Genomic DNA, 26561 nt, shown 5'->3' with positions numbered 1-26561 from the left:
TCCTTGAAGTAAAAGGTCCGTTTGTCTATTCCTAGGGGTTTGGTTGGATTTTTTTTTTTGGGGGGGAGGGGGCTGCAGGTCCCATAATTGTTGCGTAACTTTCAATTACTGGTGGATTCTGACTCCTAGGTTCTTTTCTTCATTAACCAGCTGCATGACTGTACTCACCCCATTAGGTGAGTACTGTGTAGTGGATATTTTATGCTGCCCATACGTATAATTCTTATTTTTAAACATATCACAGCTCTTTATACTCATGGGTTTTAGTTCCTCAGCCCATTATGTGCCTCTGTAACCTTTTCCACTACCGCCTACAGGATGGGCATGGGATGTATAATAATTAAGTGATCTAAACTAACTAATTAAGTATGCAGGAACTACATAAATATGAGAGATTGTCGGGGCACAGAGTCGGCAACTTTAGCCTCATAGTTTGTTTACATTTAGATCCATGTTGACAGGACAACATAATATTATAATTTTTTCTCTAGATTAAACAACGTTCCGAGTTTTTTTTTAAGAAATTTCGTTATAATTGTGTAACTAACATTTCAGTTTTAACATGTATTGCCTGTGTACTTCATTTGATAAAATTTAATATATAAATAGACCTATCGCAGCTGTCAATTCATTGTTTATTTACTTATTTATATACAAGAAGGTATATTGGGGGTTAACAGAGAACATAGAAATTAAGTTGATTTTACATTCTTGTAAAGCCACTAGCACACATAGCGTTTCGGGCAAAACTTAGGTAATTGTTTTGAAGTTATTGCTAATTGTTGTTTGAGCGGCTAAAATCAATATATTTTTGTCAAGTATCGCTCTCTTTTAAAATAATATAATAATATAAATTGTTATTAAACGAAATTATTAATTATAAATTCGAAATACCCTGGAAATAAACGATTCAACAACACTTACATATGAAATAATTTATAAATAACTCTCACCTGCCAGGTTTGAGCAAAATAAAGTTATCTCTGAGCTGACAAGAGCAATTCAATTCAATTTCTTTCTTTATTATGCTGACAAGAGCAATAATATATTTTGAAAATGTACGAGAGCACGTGCAGGGAAGCAGGCGGCGTCGTCTGTCCTGGGGAAGAAATTAAGGCAGCTGCGGCATGGTCGTCCAGTCTGGGTGGCCGCTCGACACCGCAGGTTCTTTCACTCCACATATCACCCTCCACCATGTGGCCCGAGGTCAGACAAGCCTGCGAGGAGAAGCGCTACGAGCTCGTCCTCACAGGGGAGGAGGTGAACAGTAGGATAGAGTCAGCCGAGGGCTTGGACCCGGCGGTGTATACTCTGACACAACTCAATTTCCTCGGGGTGTCGAGGTCGCCCTTGACCTGCTTGTCCTCGGAGATTGGGCAGCTCGTCAATCTTACTAATCTCATCTTTCAGGGCAACAAGCTACAGGCTCTGCCTGAAACTATTGGGAATCTTGAGAAACTGAAGGTTTTAGATGTTTCGTTAAATTGCCTTGAAAGTCTGCCGGATTCAATAGGAAACTTAACAAATTTGACAACTCTCATTGCAAGCAGCAATGAATTGTCTGCTCTTCCAAACTTAGAAAAATGCAGCAATCTTTCAATTTTGGATATAAGCAAAAATAAAATAGTAAGTTTTCATGATATTTGTCATGAAAATCTTGCACTTTTAGCAGATGTAAAGTTTTCGTGCAATCAGATTACTGAAGTTCCTCCGTCGATATCTGTGCTAACATCACTGAAAGTTCTTGATCTTGGCAGTAATAATCTTACAACTGTGCCTGGAGAACTTATCGACTGTTTAAAGCTCAAAGGTAAGTGTCATCTTGAAGGTTCAATAATTTAGCTGTGGTAGTGTAGTGGCATAAAGTCATAGACTATGAGTCACCAGATTAAGGCAATACCCATTGCCTCTTAACTAAGTGTACAGTGTGCATTGCATTAACTATGGTACAGTTAATACAATGCACACTGTATGGTGGTGTCGGAACAAATCGCCTCACTTGCGACTACCCGCATTAGTCTCGACTACCACGTGCAGAATTTATAGAAGTGATAGGTTAGGATTGGTTATGTTTTGTTACATAATAGCTAGGATAGGATGATCATTTTAAGTTCTGAATAATTTTCAATAGGGGGCAACTTGACCTGACACCAGTATGATATTCAGTCAACACATTTCTAGTTTGAAGCATTAACTCTTATCGTTCTCTAGTTGACTTGAAACATGTGCTGAAGTCTTGTAAATAAGAGGGTCTTAATGGGCAGAGTTTCTGCCACTCTGATGCCCCTGTTCACCTAAGAGTAAATAGGCACCTGGGAGTTAGACAGCTGCTAAGGGCTGCTTCTTGGAGATGTGTGACAAATAGGTCTAGTCGAGGACTGGGCTGCAGGGATGCTAAGCCCTGAAATTATCTCAATATAACCTCAATATAAGATACCCCAGTTTATTACCGTACCACACATTGCTGGTGCATTATAGTACTATTTACCTTAATTATTACACAAATAATGATTTCAGTCATATTGAGTATGTTGGGGTGGGTGGGGAACAAGGTCCAATTATTGTAATTTGAATAAAATCTAACTCATCATTCTGACCTAATTTAAATTGTCTGATTATTCTTCAGTACTATCTAACATAGGTAAAACAAAAAAAATGTGATATATATATATATGTATATATATATATGGGTATGTATATGTATATGTATAAATATATATATGTGTTTCAGATACACTAAGAAATCATACTAATAACATGATACTGTATATATCAAAGAGAAAATCAATTGGAGCTGGAGCATATGGTTATTGAACTACTGTACCTACTACAGAGTGCATGGGGGTTATATGTAATATTTTTGCTTCAGTAGAAACCTTCAGACTTCTGAAGTCTGGCAGTCCTTGTGGGGCAGTGGTAAGATACATCGGCCTGAGCTTCGTGAGTGATTTGGCCTGGGTTCGTATCCTGCCAACGAGGATTGACTAGGTGCCAATCCTTAACGGTACACCTCTGTTCACCCAGCAGTGAATGGGTACTTGGTTATTAAATGATTTGGAGGGTTTTATTCCAGGGATAAATAAGATCAAGGACCTGCCCAAAATGCTATGCTCGTTAGTGGCTTTACAAGAATGTAAGAACTCTTACATGTATAAATAAAATAAAACAGTTTTACAGTATAACTTACACCATGTCATGGTACAATAGTAAAGTGTACGGCTGGGAGAACCTTAATCACTAGTACGAATCATCTCATTACTCCAATTGATTTTCTCGTGTGATATGTTTAATATTAAATTAAGGGAAGGAAAGTATCAGAAGAAAGTACTAAGCTTTACAATTACAGTATATAGCATCGTAGGGGGGCCTCGTAGCCTGGTGGGGGGGCCTCGTAGCCTGGTGGATAGCACGCAGGACTCGTAATTCTGTGGCGCGGGTTCGATTCCCGCACGAGGCAGACACAAATGGGCAAAGTTTCTTTCACCCTGAATGCCCCTGTTACCTAGCAGTAAATAGGTACCTGGGTGTTAGTCAGCTGTCACGGGCTGCTTCCTGGGGGTGGAGGCCTGGTCGAGGACCGGGCCGCGGGGACACTAAAGCCCCGAAATCATCTCAAGATAACCTCAAGATAGCACCTGGAAGGGATCAGGATAACAATTTGTGATGGGATGGGGGGAAAGGAATGGTATCCAACCACTTGGATGGTCAGGGATTGAACGCCAACCTGCATGAAGCGAGGCGGTCGCTCTTCCATCCAGTGACGGTAGAGTGACGGCCTCTACCTATTTGTACATACAAAATTACTCTGGCTGTTAGCAAAATTATCTTTTTGACTTGGTAGGTCTAATAATGTGCTTTTTGCTGTTTGTACATACATGCATGCATACATACATACATAAATACATAAATACATACATACATACAATAGACATACATATAGACATACATATAGACATACATATAGACATGTACAGTATGTGTGTGTGTGCTTTATTCATGCACAATCTATTCGTGTGTACATTACTGTATTCCTTGTACTTTTTATTATTGACAGATATTAACTTGAAGGGAAATCCTCTCAATGACCGGCGCTTCCGAAAACTGGTTGAATCTGATCGTTGCCTTCCACGTCAGGTGATAGACTACATCAGGCAGCATTGTCCAAAATCTTCTCCAGATGGAACTAGTGGAGCACAAGGCAAGGGCAAGAAAGGAAAAGGGAGCAAAGGAAAAAAAGATGAGGTAATACTACTATAATTTGTAAAATGATTTTATTCTGTTTTAATATTTAATATTTAGTTCTCAGTATTGATGTGTATGGTTTTATTGTGTTAATGTTTTACTATTTGTTGGCAAAGTTTTCCCTGAGATATCTTGACAATTTATTGTACAGTATTGAAAGTTATGACACCTGTAGGATTCTTATTACAAAATATTGATATGGTTTTCACTATTTCTGTGCAATACCTTAATGTCTCGTTAATTGACTGAAACTTGGAACACTTACATATTATCAGAAAACTAAGCTTGTTGGGATTGAGCAATTTCATTCTCTTGAGTAATTTGAAAGTCTGGACATGAATGAGCTCTGTAACCCCTAAAAGTTAGTTATCTGGTATTTGGGACTTTAATTTCTGTACACAGTCGTATCAACTACATCTAGTTGGTCAGGCCATCATTATTGGCTTAAATCACTTTACTTTAGAATGCACAGTATTTACAAGATTTAGGTATCCCTGGAAGGCATATCTAGGTTTTCACATTCAGTATTTTTGTTTTGTTTTCCTATTACATTGTCCCCCAAGGTAAAATGTGCCTTGTTTAGTTTACAGACCAGGATTGTGAACAGTCAATTCACACAAGAGAATAGTTAAATTATAATGCCACAGGTGCAACAAGGCTAGGAGGTGTTGCATAATGAGCTGAACCTCACTTCCCTGTTGTCACTGATATGTAAGTTAGGCAAGATAACATTCTGGCAACATTTCCATAGGAAATTTTGTCATCATTTCATATGAGGGGTCACTTGAGTTCTTGCATTTATGTTTATATAAAGCAATACATTTGCAATTTTTTCTATGCTATGTTTTATGATTATATTTGGTGTGGAATTTAGTTATTTTGCTAATTTGTTCTATTGTGTTATGAAGACTGAAAAATATGGGATTTATGCACTGAGGCCTGCCCCTAGGACTTGTATCCTCATGCTAGGCTTTTGTGAACTTGCCTCTAGCTTGAAAAGTATCTGCAAATGGTCTTGTAATGGAAAATATGATGAGACTAACCCATGACTTACAGGAAACAGGATTACAGTGAAAGATAATTAGAGGGAATGCATTCGTACATGTCAGTGTTTACAGATGGTACAAAATTAGTGTTTACCTATTGAAATAAAAATGTGAGGAAGAACTTGTACTCAGAATGGGTAGCAACAAGGAAAGGGAATTGTAGGATTGGTTGATAGGTAAGCACGTCCACCATGTAATCATTGCACCCTTCTGTATTTGTTACGCCACTACTTTTCGTATCGTGAGAAGTGACGGTTTGGGGAAACCTCTTGATAAGTTATGATCAAATCATTTCTAGTTTTTTTTTTTAGGGGGGATATGTTTTTTAAAATTAAATATAATAATTTGTATGCATTTTGAAAAGTCCTAATGCAAGTACTGTATTGTCTAATTTTTGTCTTCCACTTCAGGTTGATGTTTTGTTAGACGAGCTACAAGTGCTTAGTGTGAAGGAAACGTTTCCAGTAGTGCAAGTAGCTGCATCTGTGAAGGATATTCGGCCTTACATCGTTTGTTGCATACTTCAAGGGGTAGATTTAAGTGGAGACAATTTGAGGAAATTTATTTCTGCTCAGGTAAGCAAAACACTCCTGTTTAAGGCATTTTTCATTTAAATAATTTACATGAAAGTATTTTTTGTCAGCTTTCTGCCACTCATTATAGTGTTTCAGAAATACAGTACATTGTACCGAGTTATACCCTAACTTCCCTATAAATTGCATTATAGTACAGTGGAATCTTGAGTGATGATCGACTCTAGTTAGGAGTATTTCGAGTAACAAGCGAGCCACTCGCAGAAAATTTGTCTCGTAGCAAGGTTTTGCTCAATTAACAAGCAAACCATGGTGCTTCCTAGCGTTCCCGCTGGTTCTTGGACGCCTCCGACGACAGTGTTGTTGTTGTTTCGCAAGATGAGCTTTTCACATGATGAGCTCAGTGCTGGAACGGATTAAATTCGTTAATCAAGGCGCCACTGTATATAGTTTAAGATCCAATTAAATTTGTTTATAAAACTTTTTACATAACCTACAGCATAAGTATTTGAATGTTGAGTAATCCAAGAATTTAGAGATGACACTATCTCCAGCATTAACGAAATGTCCAAGTATGTAATGAGGATGACACGTGTATTATCCAAAGTCCTAGCTAAGTATCCCATGTTTACCTATTGTAGATCAGAAAAGCACTATCTTTAAGCTTGTATTTCTCAAAGTCTCTTGAACTTTGGCACTGTATTAACCATACAGAAAACACTGTAATTAAACTTGATGACTTGTAACTTGATGACCAATTTGAAGGAATTGAAAACTGTAAGTAGTTCACCAAAAATATAAACTAGTTAGCTTGAAGAACATTGGATTTGAGTTCCTAAACTCATTATGTGACTTTAACTTTTCTGCCACTGTCTAAACTATGAGTATGAGTTCTATATTAAAGTAATAAATAACCTCAGTTTGCTGTTCATCCACAGCTCATACTGTAACGACAGCATTGGCTCTTCAGGCTCCTTGATCAATAGTATAGTATTTATGCAGCAACTCTTGCTTCCTTACAGTTATGATTATTTAGGCTTTGTGATTAAATTCTCTTACTTATCCGGCAGCTTATCTTATTGTATATTACTGTATTAATTTTCTTATTCTTTTTTCTTAAAAGACAAAACTGCACGATGGTTTGTGTGAGAAGAGAATGGTCGCCACAATTGCAACGCATGACTTGGCAAAATTAACGGGCCCCATCAAATACATTGCTGAATCTCCAGAAGAAATTCGTATTCATCCATTGGTGAGGGGCAAAGAGGTATCAGCCAAGGAATTATATAAGGGACTGAAACAGGAAGCAGAGTTACAAAGAAAGCAGCAAAAGAAGAATTCTGTTCCAGGTCTATACAGGTGTGTATGCTGTAGTTGCATAATGTACTGAATTAGTACTAATTATCCAATGATAATTACTGTATTTATCACGCTAGCAAACTATCCAGTAATGCACGAGACATTTGGAAGATGGACAGAAGTGTGGTATGTAATGCAGTAAATTTCAGTAGTTAGGTACTGTATTCCTAGTAGTGAAATATCGGTACATAGTAGTTTTCATCACAAAATATATATACTGCATACTCTACATATATTTTTTTTGTTTTGTGTTCATTGGTTTCATTCATTACTCAAATACCTTTGTACAGTAACATCAGACTTATAACATTTATTATTGATCTTTGGCACATAAAGTAACTTTTAGTATTATAATGTGGAAAACAACACAAAGAATTATATATTATAAATGCATCTCATAGCACTCTATCTGCATTGGCTGCTCTTTCCAAGCTGTATGCTCTTGTGCTCCAGGTAGTGGCCACATTCTTCGTCATCTTGTTATCTTATCTTGTTATCTACCTGTTGTGTTGTGCGTGTTGGCAGGTTGTGTTGGCCCAGTCTTTCAATTCGGCATGGGCCCAGGCTCTTGTTTACGATACTGTTCTCTACTCTCCTCTTTCCTGAAGAGGCTTTGCAGTTTCTTTCCTCTGTGACCACTGCTTGTAGGCCTATCTTGGACCTCCTTTGTTCTCAGGTTTCGGTCTTGTTCTTGGAGGCAGTTGGGGCGTCACATGCTGTAGGTCGAACTAGGCCTTCTGTTGAGCCAGGTTCTGGGTCACATGCACTTCTAGCCGGTCCTTCTTCATCTGGTCGCCATTATGCTCACTCTTCATGGATGGCACTAGTTTCTTGTGGTTTGTGCTAGCCCTTTCCTAGTTTGTCCCTTTGGGGGGGGGGGAGGAGGTTGAACTCGCCCAGCTTGGCAGATCTTGATCGCATGATTTGTGAGCTTTTCGGGTCATTTCATGCAGCCTGTAGTGTAGTTGGTCAGTTCCTACCCCCCTCCGAGGGTTTGGGTCTTGGGTTCAGGTAGGCTTCTTCCTCTTCCCTGCATCGCGTCATCTTGGAGTAGATGGCTTCTGGCTTGGTCAAAACAACGGCATCTCTTTTGTGGGTTTTTCCCCACCCTTAACCGGTTCATAAATGGGAACCAGTTAAAGGCAGACCTCCACTCCATTCTTGACCTTTTGAGGCTGCACCGGTTCATCTCGTGCCCCATATTCTGAATGCCATTTTGTTCCAGGGTTCACCATAGGGGTCCAGAGGTCACATAGGATCTTCCTGTTAAAAAACCATACTGTGTCTCTTGTTATATCGTTTCTTTCTGAAGTGTACTACCTATTTGGTTTTAACTATTTTCCAATATTTTTACTATTACACTTGTCAGTGATACAGGTCTATAATTAAGAGGGTGCTGCAGCTTCCATGCTGCCACTTTTGTAGATAAGCCCCGAAATCATCTCAAGATAACCTCAAGATCTCAAGATATACGTCCTAAATCCTGTGGTTTCCCTCCTCCCTGTTAAGTTCCCATATGTTCTTCCTTCTCCATGGGTAGTTAGCTTTAGGGAGCTACAAGGGGGCTCTGCCCAGAAAGCCAACACTGAATGTAATAAAATGTCTATTTCTGTGTGAGTCCCGATGGCCTACAGGTAGTCAGAGGGGGTCTTGTTTATGCATCTGCTCCAGACCTGGTAACTCAAGACCCCTGGAGGGGGTGAGCCCCTTACTCCAAAGGGTGGGGAAGATGGGGCAAATGATCTCATGCTAGTTTCTATCATGTTTAAATAGTTGGGAAGTTCAATAGGCAGATTGTGAGGCTCTGGTCTCGCTCCAACCCAGCAGTGGTTTGTTTCGACTTGTTGATTTTCTGGGTGCGTTCCCTGGGGAGGTGGAGAAATAAAAAATGACACCTCTTCCTGCGCCTTTTGTGAGGGGTTTGGTGGAGGGGGAGGAGAGGAACTATCAGGAGAAAGCGCTAAGCCATTATGCCTATATGGCACTTGGAACAGATCAGTATAAGAATTTGGTATGGGATGGGGAGAAAGAAATGGTGCCCAACCACTTGGACAGTCAGGGATTGAATGCCAACTTGCACGAAGCGAGACCGTCGCTCTACCTGCCAGCCCGATTGCTTGGGGAGTGAGAGCAGGACCTAGTTCTTGTTAGGCCTAAGAACTCGACAGCTGATGCAACCTGATGAATGGAAACCATCTCATTGTACATCTTCAAGGAGCCACAGAGCCTTGCAAGAAATCTGCATTTCATTACATTCATCACTGGGTTTTTATGAATGTAACTCCTGTACAGTAATGTGAAAGTTTGTGCAAGGTACTCCTTTCAGATTGATGATTGTAATTTAATTATTGACTTAAATTTTAACATTTTCATCCTATGTCAGTAGTTTTTAATTTATAAAAGTGTACACAAGGTAATTGGATGTTTATTATGAAAAATGTAGTGTCTTTAACATAATGACAATCATTTGACATGACTATGGCCTATAATGTCTGAAGTATTTTTGCAGATTTCTTCACTTAGTCGAGCAGTGGAGCATCTGGCCATGTCTTGTGGATGCAACTGGAAAGGTGGTGTCCCTTCCTCCAATTACCAATTCAGAAAACACTAAGGTAAAAAAAATATTTATTAGGTATCCCTGGTAAATATTCCTTAAGTAAAAATAATAAGTCCTGTATTTTGTGTGATGGTGTCTGGAAAGTCTCTGTTTGGAATTAAGCACTCGGTTAAGGTTGCTGGTTTTCAGCCAGTTGCAAGCAATCTGCAACCACCAGTACAAAAAAAAGTCAAATTGAATTTTGTTTGCAAAATGTTTTGAATTGTGAATTGAATTGTTTTGAATTTTGAAATGTGAATTTTGTTTTGAATGTTGTTTGCATGCATGCTAAAATGAAAATCATAGAAAATAAAAAATTTCCTTTTTGTTTACATCTAGATGTAGCATAATTAATATAGACTGACAAGTGTTGACACATTAAATGCGACATTATTTGTAAAAAAAAAAAAAAAAAAAAAAAAGTGGCTGACGATTGGTGCCACCAGAGATGCAGCGATCTGCCACGAAAACAAAGTAGAGTACTTTCTCCAAATCAACTGAAATACAATACAGCACGCCATTGTTATCTTACACATTAATGTCGTGTTCAAATACTCCATGGTTGCTTAGAAAAAAAGCATTGGAGGGTCATGCTTCAATGCACTGTTTCATGTGCATGTATGATAATCACCTAGCATGTCTTGATGCCTTGTTCACTTTTAATTGTTTTGTAATGGCTTAGTGCTTTCTCCTGATAAGAATCTTGCTTACTTTTTAACTGTTTCATGGTATTTTTTCTTTGCACTGTCACCAAACTCTTAACCACCAAAGCTTTACTACAACTACTACTAAGGTTTTTGGAACAATGCTCTTGCTCCAGATAGTGCTTTGGGACTTAATTGGCAACCTGAGAGACCTGTAGTTAGCAGTGTTGGTTCTGATTGTGACTCATACAGAAGTTTAAACCATGCTGCCTTGGTCAGATTTGCACTCGTCGTGTTAGCTGATCATTCCGTGGTTCTGACACCTTCGCATGTTGATTGTTTTGGGCAGGAACTGTCTATTCCATTGGAATCTAGAGTGGCTTCTCAATCTTCCTCGGTTGCTTGAGCTAAATATGTCGAACCTTGGTGGGACTTTATTTCCAGTGCACACCATTCTTGTCAGGTGCTATGGTATCTTTGCTTGTGACCTGCTCATATCACAGTATTAAACAAAATTTGGCACCGCCAGCTACTGTGTGGCTTGGCTCTATCTTCCCTTTGTGCTACAGTTGTTCATTACCTGAACATGGGTGGGTTTTTTTTTTTTTTTTTTGCACTAGGTCACTTCCATTTTGGGGTTGTACGCTAGCTTTTTAGGGGTGAATCTATTGGATATTTTTAATGTTCTTGTGAATGGTTTCTCTAGCTTCCATCCAAATTTTGAGAGTGGGCAATAGATTTGCCTTTGCAAGTTGTTTAGCTGTCCCCAAGTGAATCTCTGTGAGTTGGACTTAAAATCTTCAGTTCTGTCTTTATATAGCTCCATTTCTCATAGATAAAGCCTTCACTGAATGCATTTCAGGTGGATTGGAATGATTCAAGATTCCTTAATCTTTACTTACTTGTTTAAAAACTACTTTTTGTCCTCATTCCATTCCTGAGGCTATTCTTCCCTTTGAATCAATAGCCAGACTTGTCCGAATAGTTTGACTCCCTCCACTGATGCAGAAAATGTCTCGGTAATGTGGCTGAAAACTAAAACACCCAACCCAGAAATGTGAAAATAAAGGAATTGATAACATTTCGGTCCATCTTGGAGTCATGGATGGACCGAAACGTCACACCGTGAATTACTTAATTTCTGATTTATGGGTTGGGTCTCTCCACTGATATTCAAATTTGGGGTTTTTGTCTTGCGCCATTCCATATATGATGAAAAGATTGCTGATTTTTTAACATCACATTGTACTGTAGGGCAACAATATGAGGTGGCAAGGCATCATTTCTGCATTTGACTCGCCCTTCAAGTATCTTTGGCATTGGTCGTCTCTTCTTTCCAGATTTCTTTCTGATGACCAGTACCATCACCTTTTACTGTTTGCTTATGCAGTACAGTATACCTATGGCTAACCTCCAGGCCCAGACATTCTCGTTATTGAATGTTACTTACCATACTAGTGTGACATTTGTGCAATTGACTGCATTTATGGAATAGTACTGTACAGTGGCAGCTCCATAATTTGGAATGTAGCAGTCCAAACCTAATCCAGATTTGAGCGACATTCAGATTTCCAGACATTTCCCATTTAGGGCAATTTATTGCCAGATTTGGAAAGGTGGATCAAGGTTCGTACTGTTTGTTTACATATGTTCGTATGATTGTTCTGTGAGCATTGGTTTGTTTCACAATGCCTTGCCTTTCTGTATGGTTTGGCTTGATAGCAATGTAGATTGATTTCATATCCTTACTATTTCATCACCTTTGTGAGGGAGCCAGATTCTGGTCCTGTGCTAGCAGGAGGTAAATGCAAGTCATCAAGAAGCCTGACACGAAGTGGCATGTCATTACATTCAACACGTTATTTGTTGGAACCTTGAAAACCTGGATTACTTTGTTTCGGACACTAGCAGACTTTACATTCCTGACACTTTAAAAAAATAAAGGTAGAATAATGCACATTTGTGTACAAACAAGTAGAAATATATAAAGTAGTTTTTAAAAGTAAAATTATTAAAATATTACAAAACTTATAGTACATACAGATTGTATTAGTGTATATACTGTACATTTACTTCACTGTCATATTATTTTGTTTTCTAGGTAAAAGTAGTCAAAATTAAACAGATTTAGTCTACATTGGCTTGAAAATATAACAAAAATCCTTTACATTCACAGATAACACAAGAGACATCAAGTGTATTCGTCGAAGTGACGAGCAGTAAATCATTGCCAAAGGCTAAGGAAGTCATGGATGCATTGGTGCTTTCTGCCTTACAAATTGGAATCAGTCCTGAAAAAAGTGCTGAAGGCAAGATGGTGTTAATTGTTCAACAAGTTCGTGTCGAGGATGAAACTGGAGCACTGCGTGTCATATATCCCTCCCGTGCTGACCTAATTTTTGAAAATGAGAAAGTTAGAGTTGTTAGGGCTGAAAAGTAAACTTAATTTGTGGGTATCTTTTTGTTCCTAAAAAATATGTAATTTAGGTTTATTTTTAAAGTAAGAGTAATATTTAAATTTTATGTTTGTATCCATGATAGTTTAGCTTTTCAATTAGCAGAAATTTTTATTCCAATTTAATAAACTTGGAATTTGTTTTAGTAATTTTCTTGTTTTTTAATGTACGCACAAGTTCAGAAAAAATGTTAAATTTTGTACATAAAATTTAATCCTATGAACCACATTAGTACAGGAGAGTTTAAAAAATATATTTTTTCTATCCATAATGTTTTTACTGATGTCAATTTCATTTTGCTACTTTGTTATGTAAAAGTTAAACCGTACAAGGCATTTTCCTCTTTCAAGAGTCTGGATTGTTCAGCCATTACTGTAGTTCTATCTGCATTACCCAGACAAAATCTTAATATTTGTATAATTACAAATCATACCAGACTGGTATGATTGTGATCTCATAACTCATCACAATTAAAATGTAAAAAAATAAAAACTTTTTCTATACAGTAACCTAGTAGTCTCCAGTTTTTGCAAGATGAACAAATTTTGGAAAATTAAAACAAACCAAAATTATACTCAATCCCTACTTTGACTTTCCATGTCTACTTCAGCATAAACTACATGGTATTCGAGGGTACAGGAAGGCTGAGTTCGATGAAATTAGTAAATGCAGTAAATGTCTGTCTAACCTTATGGCTAGACAAATTAAGGGAAACCCCTAACTCTGGGTTTATAGTATACTAGGTGTGGTATCCAACATTTCCTGGGTCTCTCTCTCTCCCATATGTCTAATCTATCCATCTCGGTATTTATCTGTATCAATCCACTGATCTATTCATGTCTCTGCTTCAATATATAATTGTCTAATGTGTGGGTGGTTGCCAATGAAAGGATCTTTGTAGTATGGGGGGAAGAAAACAACTTGCCGAGGCTTGAGAAAACTTGGCAGCTGAGGAAGAATCGTCTGTTGTGAGTACGGGCAAATTGTGGACAGCAAGAAAGTGCTGATAATTTTCCAGATATCAGTGCACATTGCTATAAAGAAAAAAAATGGTTTTGAGCAGTTTGAAAAATATTAAGCCGTGTAGCTGGAGGGTAGTGCAAAAATTTGTTGGTCTGAATGTGACCCTGGCCTGCTGTTACCTTATTGAAGTCTGGTGACCCTAACCAGCCTATGTTCATCCTGTACCCCAGACCATTCCCTCTGCCAATTTGGGTGAGGATAGCCCCGTGTGGCCTCCAATTTCGAAGACGCGTGCATTCTTTCAGATACAAATGCCAACTAAGAACTTGTATGTACACAGTCATTAAAATTGAAGGATGCCTCCACAAAACTAGAAACTGTAAGAATACCACATTATTGCCTGTTAGATGAAACCCTGTTGTTAACCTGACCTATTGATCCTGGATATCTTGCCTAAAACAAATGTAGATCTGCATAGGTCTATTCCCAATCTTGTATGCAACCTGGGAATTCAAAAATTAGATCATCAACAGCTACTTTACCCACATGACTAGAAGCCACTAAACAGAAGTTCACAAGAAAACAAGTGGAATTGTCCAAAAGTAAAAGTCTCAAGATTATTGAGCAGCATCTTGATCTGAGGAAATTGCTATAAGTTTCTTGTCAAGTGCAATCCAACTAAATCTTATCTACAGTAGGTGCTTCAGTATCCTTAAGTAATTAATTATCAAAAGAAGGCACCAAACCAGGAAGGCTATGTAACATCACCAAATGTGCAGAGTAATCTTGTAAGTCGAGGTGCAGAATACTCTTTCCATTTCCAAGTGGTCTGAGGGGTAAAATGTTATACCTTTATTAAATTAAACTAAAATATGTACAGTACTTTGTTTTGCAGTACATACTTAAGTAGAGGGCTCATTCATTTACAAATTTTATTTACAAATTTTATTTATTTATTTAATATTTTACGTACAGCATTTAACAAGTATTGTACATGAAAATTATCACACGTTTATTTCAAGATAATATTAATCAAATTTATGATCATTATTTGATATTTTACTCATAAAACCATTATAGAAATCTTGAGCATTCATTGGCTTGCGCCCCTTTATTACAACTTTTCGAAAGCTTACGCACCCGTCCAAACACAGGACTCTCAGCACTTTCAATTTTTTATCAAATGCTACTGTTCCATGAAGGCATATTTTTACATTCTCAGCATTATGGTTTTCTGTTCTAGTGTTATATTCATTTAAACTCATCCCTGCAGTACTCATGATTTCATGTTTACTCGTCACTAAATGTTCCTCACTGTTTTTCATAATAATTTCTTTGATCAGTTCACTGCTATGAGCTTCACCTTCCTTGATATATTGTGGTTCTCTTTTATCTTCACGTTGTTGCTGTGCTTGTACATCTAACTGTGAATGTGACCATTCTTCTTGCATAACCATATCTCTAAGTTTGATTGGTGTACCATGCCATACTGTCCATAATGGGAAGTAGTCATCAAAGGCCCTGTACATGGCTTGGATTTTATGACATGTGAAGCAGTGCCAGTGAATCTTAGAAGAGGCCTCACTAATTTTAGGTGCTGAAAGGAAAAATTTAAAAAATCTTGCTTTTACCTTGGAAATAATGCAGCATTAAATAATAGTATATTCATTATATGCAACTTTTACTTACCCCTAGACATAAAATATCAAGCATTAACTACATTAATAATGATGAGGCAAGATACATTAAACACATTAAACATTAGACAGAATAATCAACTGTAGCGAAACGATTTACCTTTAGTAACCCCTTCTTCAGTTTGTGGTACGGCAGTTCGTAATTTCTCTGTTAGGTTCTCCAACACAGATATTAGCTCCTGGGCTCCAACATGAGCAAGATGTTTGGTTAATGCACCACTCTTTGTGTCCCAGGAAATGGGAACTGTAACTTTGCTCACCATCTTTCCCACATCAAATCTATTGGACATAAACAGGGTTCATTATAACAACATGGAACTGCATTGAATGTGAAAAGAAGGCCTAGATTATTTAAATTTCAGCTATTAAAGAAATTATGGCATGTAATATCTATATATCATCTTGAAAAGGAATCGATTATAAAAAGGTAAGTGAACGTCCTAACTTGTGTTTATTGAATGGTGCAAGTGTTGTACAAAAATTAAGTTGCTGCTCTATTATCCCATATCCAAATTAAATGCAACTTGTGTATCTGGCTTGAAAACATTGCAAAATCAATTGGATAGCCTCCAGAAACAGTGTTACAAATTATTAACACGAGGGTACAGGAGTAGAAGCCTTCCAACTCATGTTTACAGAGTAAGAGTCCCCCTCTCCCACAGCTCATTTTATAGTCTTACCTTATATATATTCTCCCAGAACACAATCTGTCAAATGTTTGCATCCCGGTCCCTAACTACAACTGGGTGCACAGTAGTAAACAATGAAGGTACACTGCCCAATTGTTCCACCCTTGTTGCTAACCACAATAAGTAGTTAATTATCAGGAAAATCACTAAGCCAGTGTGACTATATAGCGCATGGAAGGAACTTGAAGACAGGATAGGAGTTTGGATAAGAATTGGAAGGAACAATTTCCATCTAACTGGACCCTGAGGAATCAAATGCCAACCTTTACGTAGCGAGGTACTGAATGGTACCTGAATTCGGGAGCCGGTCGGCCAAGCGGACAGCACGCTGGACTTGTGATCCTGTGGTCCCGGGTTCGATCCCGGGTGCCGGTGAGAAACAATGAGCAGAGTTTCTTTCACCCCATGCCCCTGTTACCTAGCAGAAAAATAGGTACCAGAGTGTTAAGTCAGCTGTCACGGCTGCTTCCTGGGGGTGGAGGCCTGGTCGAGGACCAGGCCGCGGGGACACTAAAGCCCCGAAATCACCTCAAGATAACCTCAAGATGGTTCAAGTGGTTGGGCTGCCAACCACCGGGTGCAGACATACTGTACTGTGGACAATTAACAATGTCTGGCAATCCCTTCACCAGCTCCTACTCCTCCAGAAAGAAGTACAGTATTTCAATACCCTCGAAGATATATAATTACCGCATTTTCCAAGTTTACTGCTCTACTTGTATAACTTCCATGTCCCTTGAACTTCGCATAGAGAGTAGAATGTCAATTAAAATTGGGGTCTCGGCAGTCAGTCAGGTTCATTCTCGAGTCACAATCGGTAATTCTGGGTTCAAATCCTAGGCGGGACAGAAATAGCTGGGTGCACTTCCTATTACCTAATGCCCTGTTCAGCTAGCAGTAAATAGAGACCCAGGAGTTGATCAGCATGGTGCAGGGTTGTAATATGCTGACTAACCAATTGATTGATATTGATTGTTGCCACCAGAGGTGGCTAGTTTATTGTGCACCCCATACTCGTCTCGTGAGTGGTAGCACAAAAAAGGATTACTGAGGGCACAAAAAGTCTATCAGACTTCAACCGAGATTATTACATTAACAATTAGATCTATCCTACACACTTATATTTTAATGTCAGCTATCTTGAGATGATTTCGGGGCTTTTTAGTGTCCCCGCGGCCCGGTCCTCGACCAGGCCTCCACCCCCAGGAAGCAGCCCGTGACAGCTGACTAACACCAAGGTACCTATTTAACTGCTAGGTAACAGGGGCATAGGGTGAAAGAAACTCTGCCCATTGTTTCTCGCCGGCGCCTGGGATCGAACCCAGGACCACAGGATCACAAGTCCAGCGTGCTGTCCGCTCGGCCGACCGGCTCCCTGGTACGCTAGTTACAGCTAGTTACAGAGATTGTTCCAATTCAATAGCAATGTATTTACAGTCATTCATTATACATTAATGGTAGGCCATTTTGTTAATACATAATTATCTTGAGCTATGGAGATATTACAGGGTCATAGGAGAGCTGCTGTTTGTTATTATTAGTCTTCATAATACAGTACGCTACTTGCTTCCTAATCTCATAGGCTATTTATTTACTGCAAACAAAATATGGATACAGTGCAAGGATTTCAGATATGTTATCCTTAATAGTAAGATGATTTGATTGTTTTTATTGTTGCCCAAATTACTGACCATCCTAGGGTCAGTAATTTGACTGTATATACACTGGTTGCCTGTCTCCCAACACAATGAATTATTAAAATGCTTATATCTTAATTATTTAAAACAAAGAAAACAGTTATTATGAACTAATTTAGCATTACCTGTCTTACCTGCGAGGTTCAATTCTCATTATTGTTATTCCAGTTTCTCGGTCATTATTTAAAACAGCATGAATAGTCGGTGCTGCTCCTCTCCATCGTGGCAAGAGTGAACCATGAACATTGAGAATGCCCCTGTAAACAGTACAGCAACATCATTAGTTGCAGAAAATTTACCAATGGAATGTATTAACCATAATTGAACTTTCACTTTATAAAAGAAGAATGATGAGCACATTATACATTTGTTCAATTCTATTTATTATTATTTTGAAGGAAGCTATGTAAATTTTAATTTCCACATTGCTTCAATGAATTATAGCTATGTTCAATGATAATGCAATGAAGCTTTCATGAGGCATCATAAATACACTATTACAGAAATGTAAAGTACCTGTATGCTTAAAATATGAAACTATTTTGCACTTTTGAGATGGTATCCAACAAATTGAACTCAACTCAAACTTGGCTCTTCAATATGACTGGGTTAAAGAAAAATATTTGCCTTTCATGTTTGCAAGAGTGGCAAAAGAATGGATTGGGACGAGAGATCCTAATATTAATACCGTACGCTATACAGTTTTTATCACTGAATGCATAGGAAAATATACATATACTGTACAGCCGAAATAGAATAATAATATAAATTTTATTTATATAAAGCGCATTTGAAACCATGATACAGTGGATTTTTCGTAAGTACACACCAAAATATAGTGCTCTAATGGTGCACAAAACACAGGAGAGGCTACTGGAAGGAGCAGGCAAAATACAAGAAACCACCCAGTTCCATTCTGTAGACCATGTACAGTACTTTCATAAATGCCCAATTCTTTTTAATGCAATAGTGCTTCTCATTCTGGGTTCTGTAGTTTTTAGAGCAATTCCTTTTGCTTGATTTGCCCTCACTGCTCCCACTCTGATGTTGGTGATGCTTTGCAGTTACTCAAAAACTGGTTCAGCGAGTGCTATGTGTAAGGCATTCTATATTCTCTAGTGAGAATGACCAGGTTAAGCAAGCGAGCAGTGAGATAATGGCATATGCTGTATTTAAAGTATAAAGTACCTTATGTTGGACATTTAAAATATCTAGTCAGTTCAAAATATAGGAAATGTTCCAATGAAGGTTCCTTCTAGCAGTAAATGCAAGAGATAGCCTTATGTGATAAATTTTTAAGAGATTAGGAGGTAATTAAGAAGCAGCGAGTGACTTTTCCAAGTCTTGTGTATGTAGCATATAAAGTGAGCAGGGCAACAATTTTTAAATTTTGAATGCAAAATCTAAGCACTTTACACATTAAAATGAAAGTGATGGGATAATGCTGTGGCTTAGGTGCTTTAAGGTGTTAATTACTGTAGGTAATAAATGCATGCATGTGGCTCATCCCAGTTAGATGAGTTTGGAGCCGAATTAGTATTTTTGTAAACTGCCTTGTATAGACTTGTGGGGCCACTTATTAAACCACTTGTGATATAAAAAACTACAGTATATATGTACAGTTTATATATTGACCAGACCACACACTAGAAAGTGAAGGGATGACGACATTTCAGTCCGTCCTGGATCATTCTCAAGTCGATCAATCGACTTGACAATGGTCCAGGACGGACCGAAACATCGTCGTCCCTTCACTTTCTATTGTGTTATTGTGTGGTCTGGTCAACGCACTTCAACCACGTTATTGTGACTCATCGCCTGCATACAGTTTACATATTTGTGTATATATATATGTTTTCACGTAATGACCCTCCTCATGCAGGAGTAGTAACTACCTCTGCAGTAATCATCTATTGTATTGTATAAATTTAGGTTAAGACTCATTGCTATATTAATATTGTGTGGCATCTTGTGTAACACGATCATGTGGGATTGCTCAGAACTTTGTACCTCTACGGATGATGCCTTCACTAGTTTCATTGCCGGCTGATCATTGTGACGCAAACCCACCACTGCCACCAGGTGTCTAGACATCTGGAGGTGTTCTCATAGGTAACTCAAGCCCTGACAGTTAGTCAAGCTCGGTGCTCGTGGCAATAACACACTACCGCTCCTAGTAAAATTGCTTAAGTGTTCCAATAGGAGTTGTGGTGTTTTTGGTTACTATACTGTATAGCCCCTTGTATATTATATTTTTTTTTTTGTATCTGTGTCCAGGTCATGGAAGTTGAAATAAGTATTAACTTTGATTTTTTTCTCTTAAATATTATACAGTAATCTAAAGTGAACAGACAATTGTATTCAGGTATTAAAGTAACTTATTTTGTTTTATTAACCACTGTACTGCTGTGCTATTTTTGAAACATGAAAACATGTTTTTTAATGTTTTCATCCCTCTGTGTTTTGAAATGAAAATGGTTGAGTTTGGAAACATTTTAACATTAACTTTACCTAAACATTTATAAAAACAACAAAAAATGTCCTTAACAATTGCACTATGAAGATTTTGCCAGTTTTAATGCAAGTTTTTAATTTTGAATACAAGTTTTAAAAAAACTTGTATTTTTAAATTGTTTTTTCCTTTACACTCGTGCCTTAATTTTCACATTACAAAGGTCATGCGTTTATTTTTCATTTAAACCAACTAGGAACAAAGAATTGGTAATATAAACGTTTACTTACATTGGGAATGCTTTAATGACAGCAGCTGGGATAAGATGCCCAAATGAAGCTACAATACCAACATCATAAGTTCCATGTGGCACCGTAACAGGCCAGTCTTGAAGTGGGATACCTTCTTTCCGGCAATATTTTCGAACAGAGGGAATAATTTTCTTCATGGAAATCGATACAACATCCAATCGTCCCACAAGGCCACTGGAATGTAATCTCAATACTGTACTGTGTAATAATGATAATAATTCTCAAACTGGTAATTATAATATAAAAATTAAAATAATAATAATAGCACTTAATAATAATCCAGTCCCCTAATAAACAGACATGTTTCAATCACATGCAAAAAAATGAATGTAATGAAATGCACTTTTGTCATGTGCCAGCAGTAGCTGCCAAGTTTAACTCTACTATCAAGCCATCACTAGCACACCAGGACTCCAAGACCCATCCATCACTTTTCGGAAGTTAAGACCAGTATCTGGCCGACTCAAAACAATCCCAGGAATCAATGTAATTAGACCTTGCCCACAAAATAAAAAAAACCCACCAGAACCATAGGTGAAACAAAATCATTTCTGCCAGGTAAATACCCTAACTGTGATTTATCTGACCAACATCAGATGGCAGCCCAGGTTGGCTTCGGGTCTCAGCCAGCCTGATGCCCCTCCAACTCTGGAGCTACCTGTGCAAAACCCCCACAGAAAATGCAGGGAACAGAGTTACTAGGAACCCACCAGAAAAGGGCATTTCATTATATTCAATGTCTAATTTTTGGAAGGAATACTTTGGTAGCTCCCCCAAGATTGCTTACAATAGCTCCTCAATTAGGGTTGGCTAGTTTTTCTGGAAACAGAAAAAGAAGACGAGCTTCCCTGTGGATGGATAACAGCAGGAAAGTAGAGCTCAAGGAAAAGAATGGAAGCCAGGCACCAAATGCCCAAGTGTGGCAAGACAGAAGGACATCCACAAAGAAATGGCAGCTTGAATATAGCTGTGGGCAGGACTGATAAAACTGTCATCGCAGCAAACACCTGCACATCAGAAAATCTGGAACAAATAACCAGCTTGCTGGTTCAAAACATCACGTGGAAACCTGGGAAAGGCGTGCGTTGAAACAAGATGCATTTGAAACAGCAGCAACAGACAACGTATGTACATGTGGCCTTAAATCAAAGAATCCCTGAAACAGCCAGAGAAAGGGGTGAAGGCACATTCCTGCAACATCTGGATCTGTAGGTTGGTACAAGAATTCAGCCAACTATGAAGCACTTATTTTGATGAGAGGAACAATAAAAAACAGAAATGCACTTATACTGCAGCAGGTTTGGATACCCATGGACTTAGGAAATAAGCTTACAGGTTCCAGAAGAAACTGGAACTGCCCGAAACGCTTTGCGTAATAGTGGCTTTAGGCATTGTATGTACAGTACTAGCTCTATCTATAAATGTACTTTACCTGAATAAATATTTGTATTTGTAAGAGAGGAAATGTCAGCTTGGTGGAGAAATACTTGACAGACTACTGAAACATTTTATTTATTTATTTATTTATTTATTCATTTATATATACTGTACATATATACACGAAGGTATATTGGGAATGTGAGGATACATAGCATAAGTGATTACATTCTTGTAAAGCCATTAGTACTCGCAGCGTTTCGGGCAACATTATCTAACATAGTGTAGAATTACAAACCAAATAAGATTTCAACTAAGATTTAATGGCACAGAAATGAGCGTTAAGAGTTACAATTCATACTTCAATATTTCCCATGCTCTATGGGCTGATTTCACTGAGCAAAACTTTAGTTTCAATGTGTCATATGAAGGACAACTACCATGAGAGCCTGTCTGTAAAGAGAGTGAACCACATCTAGCATATTTCCCATGTTCAAACCTTGAAAACTAATTTTCTAATAAAAGGGCCTATATTTTACTGAAAGGAAACCTCTGCAACTGGAAATAAAAAAGAATCATAGAATTTGGTTTTATATATGCTCCATGGCTTTCCTAAGCCCCCCAACTTTTTCTCGTAATGTTGCCTCCACCTGTGCTCTCAGTCCCAACATCCTAAGCAACTCCACACATCCCATGCTTCTTGTTCGTTGAACTGAGTAAATCCTACATGAAAAATGTGTGCTCCATCCGGAGATTTCCCCAATCAAGGTTTGTTGAATCGAGGTTCCACTGTACAGTATTGTATTATATCACCTTGGAAAATTTAACTATGAAACTTGAGAACTCAAACTTAGCCTAAAGATTGTTTGAGACCTTTACAAGTCAAGCCTGGCCTCGGGCCGGGTTTGAGGAGTAGAACAACTCCCAGAACCCCATCAAGCAGGTGTCAAGCAGACCAAGACAAACACATTAGTGCTAGTACAAAACAGTTAATCTATACGCAAAACACACACTATAAATTGTCAGTGTGCGGAATTGTATACCATACAGTACTCATACAATGTCATACTATGCAACATAATCATTTCATAAGATGGGCATTATGCACAGGCTATATTTTTTCATTTGTATATAATTTTCAACATTTATATATACATATATTCACATTATATATACATATATTCACATTATATATACATTATACATTTATATATACATATTTCAACATTTTATTTCATAATTGGTCAAAATTCTGTACAACCACACTACAATATTTAGAGTCCCGGTAGTACAGTCGGGTTTGTTCTCGACGCACAATCAAGAATTCCGGTTCGAATCTTGGGTGGGACAAAAATGATTGGCCACATTTCCTTTCACCTAATGCCTCTCTTCACCTAGTAACAAGTAGTTACTCAAGAGTTAATCAGCTTGTTATGGGGTTGCATCCTGGGCGGGGTCAGCAATTCGACCCTGGGGGTTGGGGAGGGGACCCTTTGATAAATGCCAAACGTGTTTGAATACACTCTGGCTGCCTGTCCCCTGACACAATGAATTAATATTTATTTATTTATTTATTTATTTATATATATACACAAGAGTTCTTACATTCTTGTACAGCCACTAATATGCGTAGCGTTTCAGGCAAGTTCTTAATCCTATGTTCCCTGGAATATGACCCCGCAAAAAATTGTTTAACAACCAGGTACCCATTTTACTGTTGGGTACCTGGTTGTATCCAAATCCTTAACAGAGGCTACAGTTAAGGATTTGCGCCCAGTAAATCCTCCCCAGCAAGGATACGAACCCAGGACAAAGCGCTCGCGGAACGCCAGGCGAGTGTCTTAACCACTATACCACGGAGACTGCTCCGTGATGAATATGTAGAATACAGTAGAATATGATCTACTGTACACACATTTCACTTTATGAGGGATACAAGCAAGTAATAGTTTAAAAATACGGTTATAAAATTAGCAAAACTGTTAGCTAGCGTGATTTAGACAAACTGTTTAAGAGGTTTTGAAAATACAGTAGATTGGATAGATTAGATATATGGGCGAGAAGGGTGGGTTTAAATCTATACCCTTCTAGTATGAACCAATGGGCCTGCTGCATTGCTCCTTAACATAAAAATTAGGTTCAAAACATCATGAAAAATCCATCAGCAATAAACTAACCTGCATTCTATATCACATAGCTTAAATGCCAAGAGAACGAGTTGCAAATTATAACATATTACCATGACATAGTGATGATATTGCAGGGAATTAGTACCCATTGAACACCACGCTATATTCACCTCGTTTGCTGCTCCCGGTGGAGGGCACTTAAACTTTGCAGAGAAAAGTCATCAGTTCCAAAAAACATTATGTCCCAGGGTGGTGAAGACTTGGGGGTGTGTTGAGAGGGTCTCTCACCGGAGCGTAGGCACAAGTGTTTCTCACCGGAACGTAGGCCCAAGTGTTTCTCACCGGAACGTAGGCACGAGTGCTTCTCACCGGAACGTAGGCACGAGTGCTTCTCACCGGAGCGTAGGCACAAATGTCTCACCGAGACACCCGGCTCCCACAATCTTCCACGTTTAAACCAGAGAAGTGTTCCTAGTTTAAACTGCAAATTCATTCTGCCAATTATATTGGCTTTTCAGTTGCCATAGATGTGTCTTAATGAGCTGCAAGTGTGGTAACTTTAATATATTTCTGGCCCGAAGGAGGGTATTAACGACTCGGAGTATTAACAAAACAAGATTGTTGCCACAACTAGGCACTTCTGTCTGTACTGTAAGGCAAGGTAATTATTAGCAGACGGTGCTAAGCCACTAGGAATATATATAGTCTCCTGTACAGTGTGGTTGGCAAGAGGTAATTACACGTGTAATTAATGGCAAAACACAACCCGGCTGACAAGTGTTTCTCCACAACCCTTGGCCAGGTTGAGGTCTTCTTGATGGAGCATCATAATCTAAGTGTGTCTGCTCGTTGTTACCTATATTCACACATGGATATACGAGTCTTGTTGTTTCTTGCTTCATATTTCTCGTAAGATGTCAACAAGTAAGGTAGATGAGCTGGGAGGGCATCCCATCACTGCCCGCTCCTCATTGATCACAATACCTACACTGCTTCACTTCAGCCTCTCTGGTAAGACCACAACGCGTGAATAATCTTTCTTTCATGTACGGGCGGTTCTTACAGTTTCTGATGGGTATATAACTGTGTTCAGACGGTCCCGTCCCCGGCACGCCGTCAGGGCCCCGGGCGTCAGCTGGCACTGAGCTACACGGGGGGCAGAGTGGGGTTAATATCTCTGCTCAGGGGACTTACCGCCATCTTGAAGTACCTTCTCATAGCTTCAGCACACTATAATTCATTGTAAAAATGAATATATTTAATAATCATGAATAATTTTGTAAATTATATATTTACTTTTATTATTAATAAATGACTTGCCCAGAATATTTATTGACACAAACATAATAATATTTTCTGTCAATAAATATATTTGCCTGTTGGTATTCAAATGCCTTTTGGCAATACTACACTATTTTAGGAAACTATAGAGCTGACATAAGGGACGGGAGACATCTTCCGTCATGCAGGGTGCAGTCGCACCTCCACAGATCTCCAGTATCAGCTCTTGATACTGGTAATGGCTCAAAAGGGCCACCACTTACGGGCTATTCATGCCCGTGCCACCTTTTGGGTGGCTTAATCTTCATCAATCAATCAATCCCTGATAGCAATGACTTCAGACCATATGGTATGAAGGGAAGGGAACTATCAGGGGAGCGTACTAATCAGTATGACTATTTGGCACTTGGTCAGGATAAGGATTTGGGATGGGACGGGGGGGAAGGAATGGTGCCCAACCACTTGCACGGTCGGGGATTGAACGCCGACCTGCATGAAGCGAGACCGTTGCTCTACCGTCCAGCTCTAAAACTGTGAGCTCTAAAAACTCAGTTTAAAAAGAAGTTGAGCTAAAAACCGCCCAGCTCTAAAACGTGTGAGCTCTATAACTGCTTCATATTCCCTCACAACGATTCGAATATATTCACGTGCTCTACCCAGAGTTTGCTAGTACAGGCTAGTAGACTTAGACTTGCATCTCGATGTTTCTTTCTGATTCCATTTATGATTAACTATCTTGCGAGATGGGGGGTGTTATAGATGAGCTCATATTAGCTGTCTCTTGATCCATACTCCGCTCTCTTTCATTTAGAATAGGTCAACAGCACATTGTCGTGTGTACCTAAGCTTTTAACGAAAAAAAAGCACTTTTGGCAAGCCACCGGCTGCCTATAGTGGAATTTCCATAAATTTAGGTAAAAATCCAATTAAGGAGCCGCCTGCATCCGCGGAAGCTGTAAATGCCAAGACATAATTAATAATAATTATATAATTATTAATATAATAATTATAATTACATATAATTACTCCCTTTCAAAATCCACTTGGAAAAATTCCTCAGGAACAAAGGATTTGAAATCCTCAGCGGCC

General features: G+C 38.5%; 2 protein-coding genes across 3 annotated transcripts; one reads left to right on the top strand and one right to left on the bottom strand.

The window, feature by feature from the left end:
• The first annotated feature begins 1095 nt into the window (after positions 1–1095).
• Positions 1096–13368, top strand: LOC123767399 (leucine-rich repeat-containing protein 47). The gene is made up of 6 exons (XM_045757076.1): positions 1096–1810; positions 4055–4242; positions 5699–5863; positions 6945–7180; positions 9690–9792; positions 12597–13368. The coding sequence occupies exons 1-6, from the start codon at positions 1195–1197 to the stop codon at positions 12858–12860; spliced, it is 1572 nt and encodes a 523-aa protein (XP_045613032.1). The 5' UTR covers positions 1096–1194; the 3' UTR covers positions 12861–13368.
• A 1071-nt stretch (positions 13369–14439) lies between these two features.
• On the bottom strand, positions 14440–25324 carry LOC123767400 (methionyl-tRNA formyltransferase, mitochondrial). Of its 2 annotated transcripts, XM_045757078.2 has the most exons (6): positions 24362–24823; positions 20665–20859; positions 18057–18179; positions 15637–15815; positions 14980–15436; positions 14440–14668 (listed from the first exon to the last, which is right to left on the bottom strand). In XM_045757078.2, exons 1-6 carry the CDS (start codon positions 24682–24684, stop codon positions 14560–14562), a joined length of 1386 nt encoding a protein of 461 aa, XP_045613034.1. In that variant the 5' UTR covers positions 24685–24823; the 3' UTR covers positions 14440–14559. The 2 variants fall into 2 exon arrangements, with proteins under 2 accessions (XP_045613034.1, XP_045613033.2); XM_045757077.2 differs by lacking the exon at positions 14440–14668 and having other exon boundaries at positions 14770–15436; positions 24362–25324.
• Positions 25325–26561: the final 1237 nt, after the last annotated feature.

The sequence above is a fragment of the Procambarus clarkii genome, chromosome 74 (assembly GCF_040958095.1).
Source record: "Procambarus clarkii isolate CNS0578487 chromosome 74, FALCON_Pclarkii_2.0, whole genome shotgun sequence".
NCBI classification, from domain to species: domain Eukaryota; kingdom Metazoa; phylum Arthropoda; class Malacostraca; order Decapoda; family Cambaridae; genus Procambarus; species Procambarus clarkii.
Note: the sequence above shows the minus strand (reverse complement) of the source record. Positions and strands in the feature narration are given on the sequence as shown.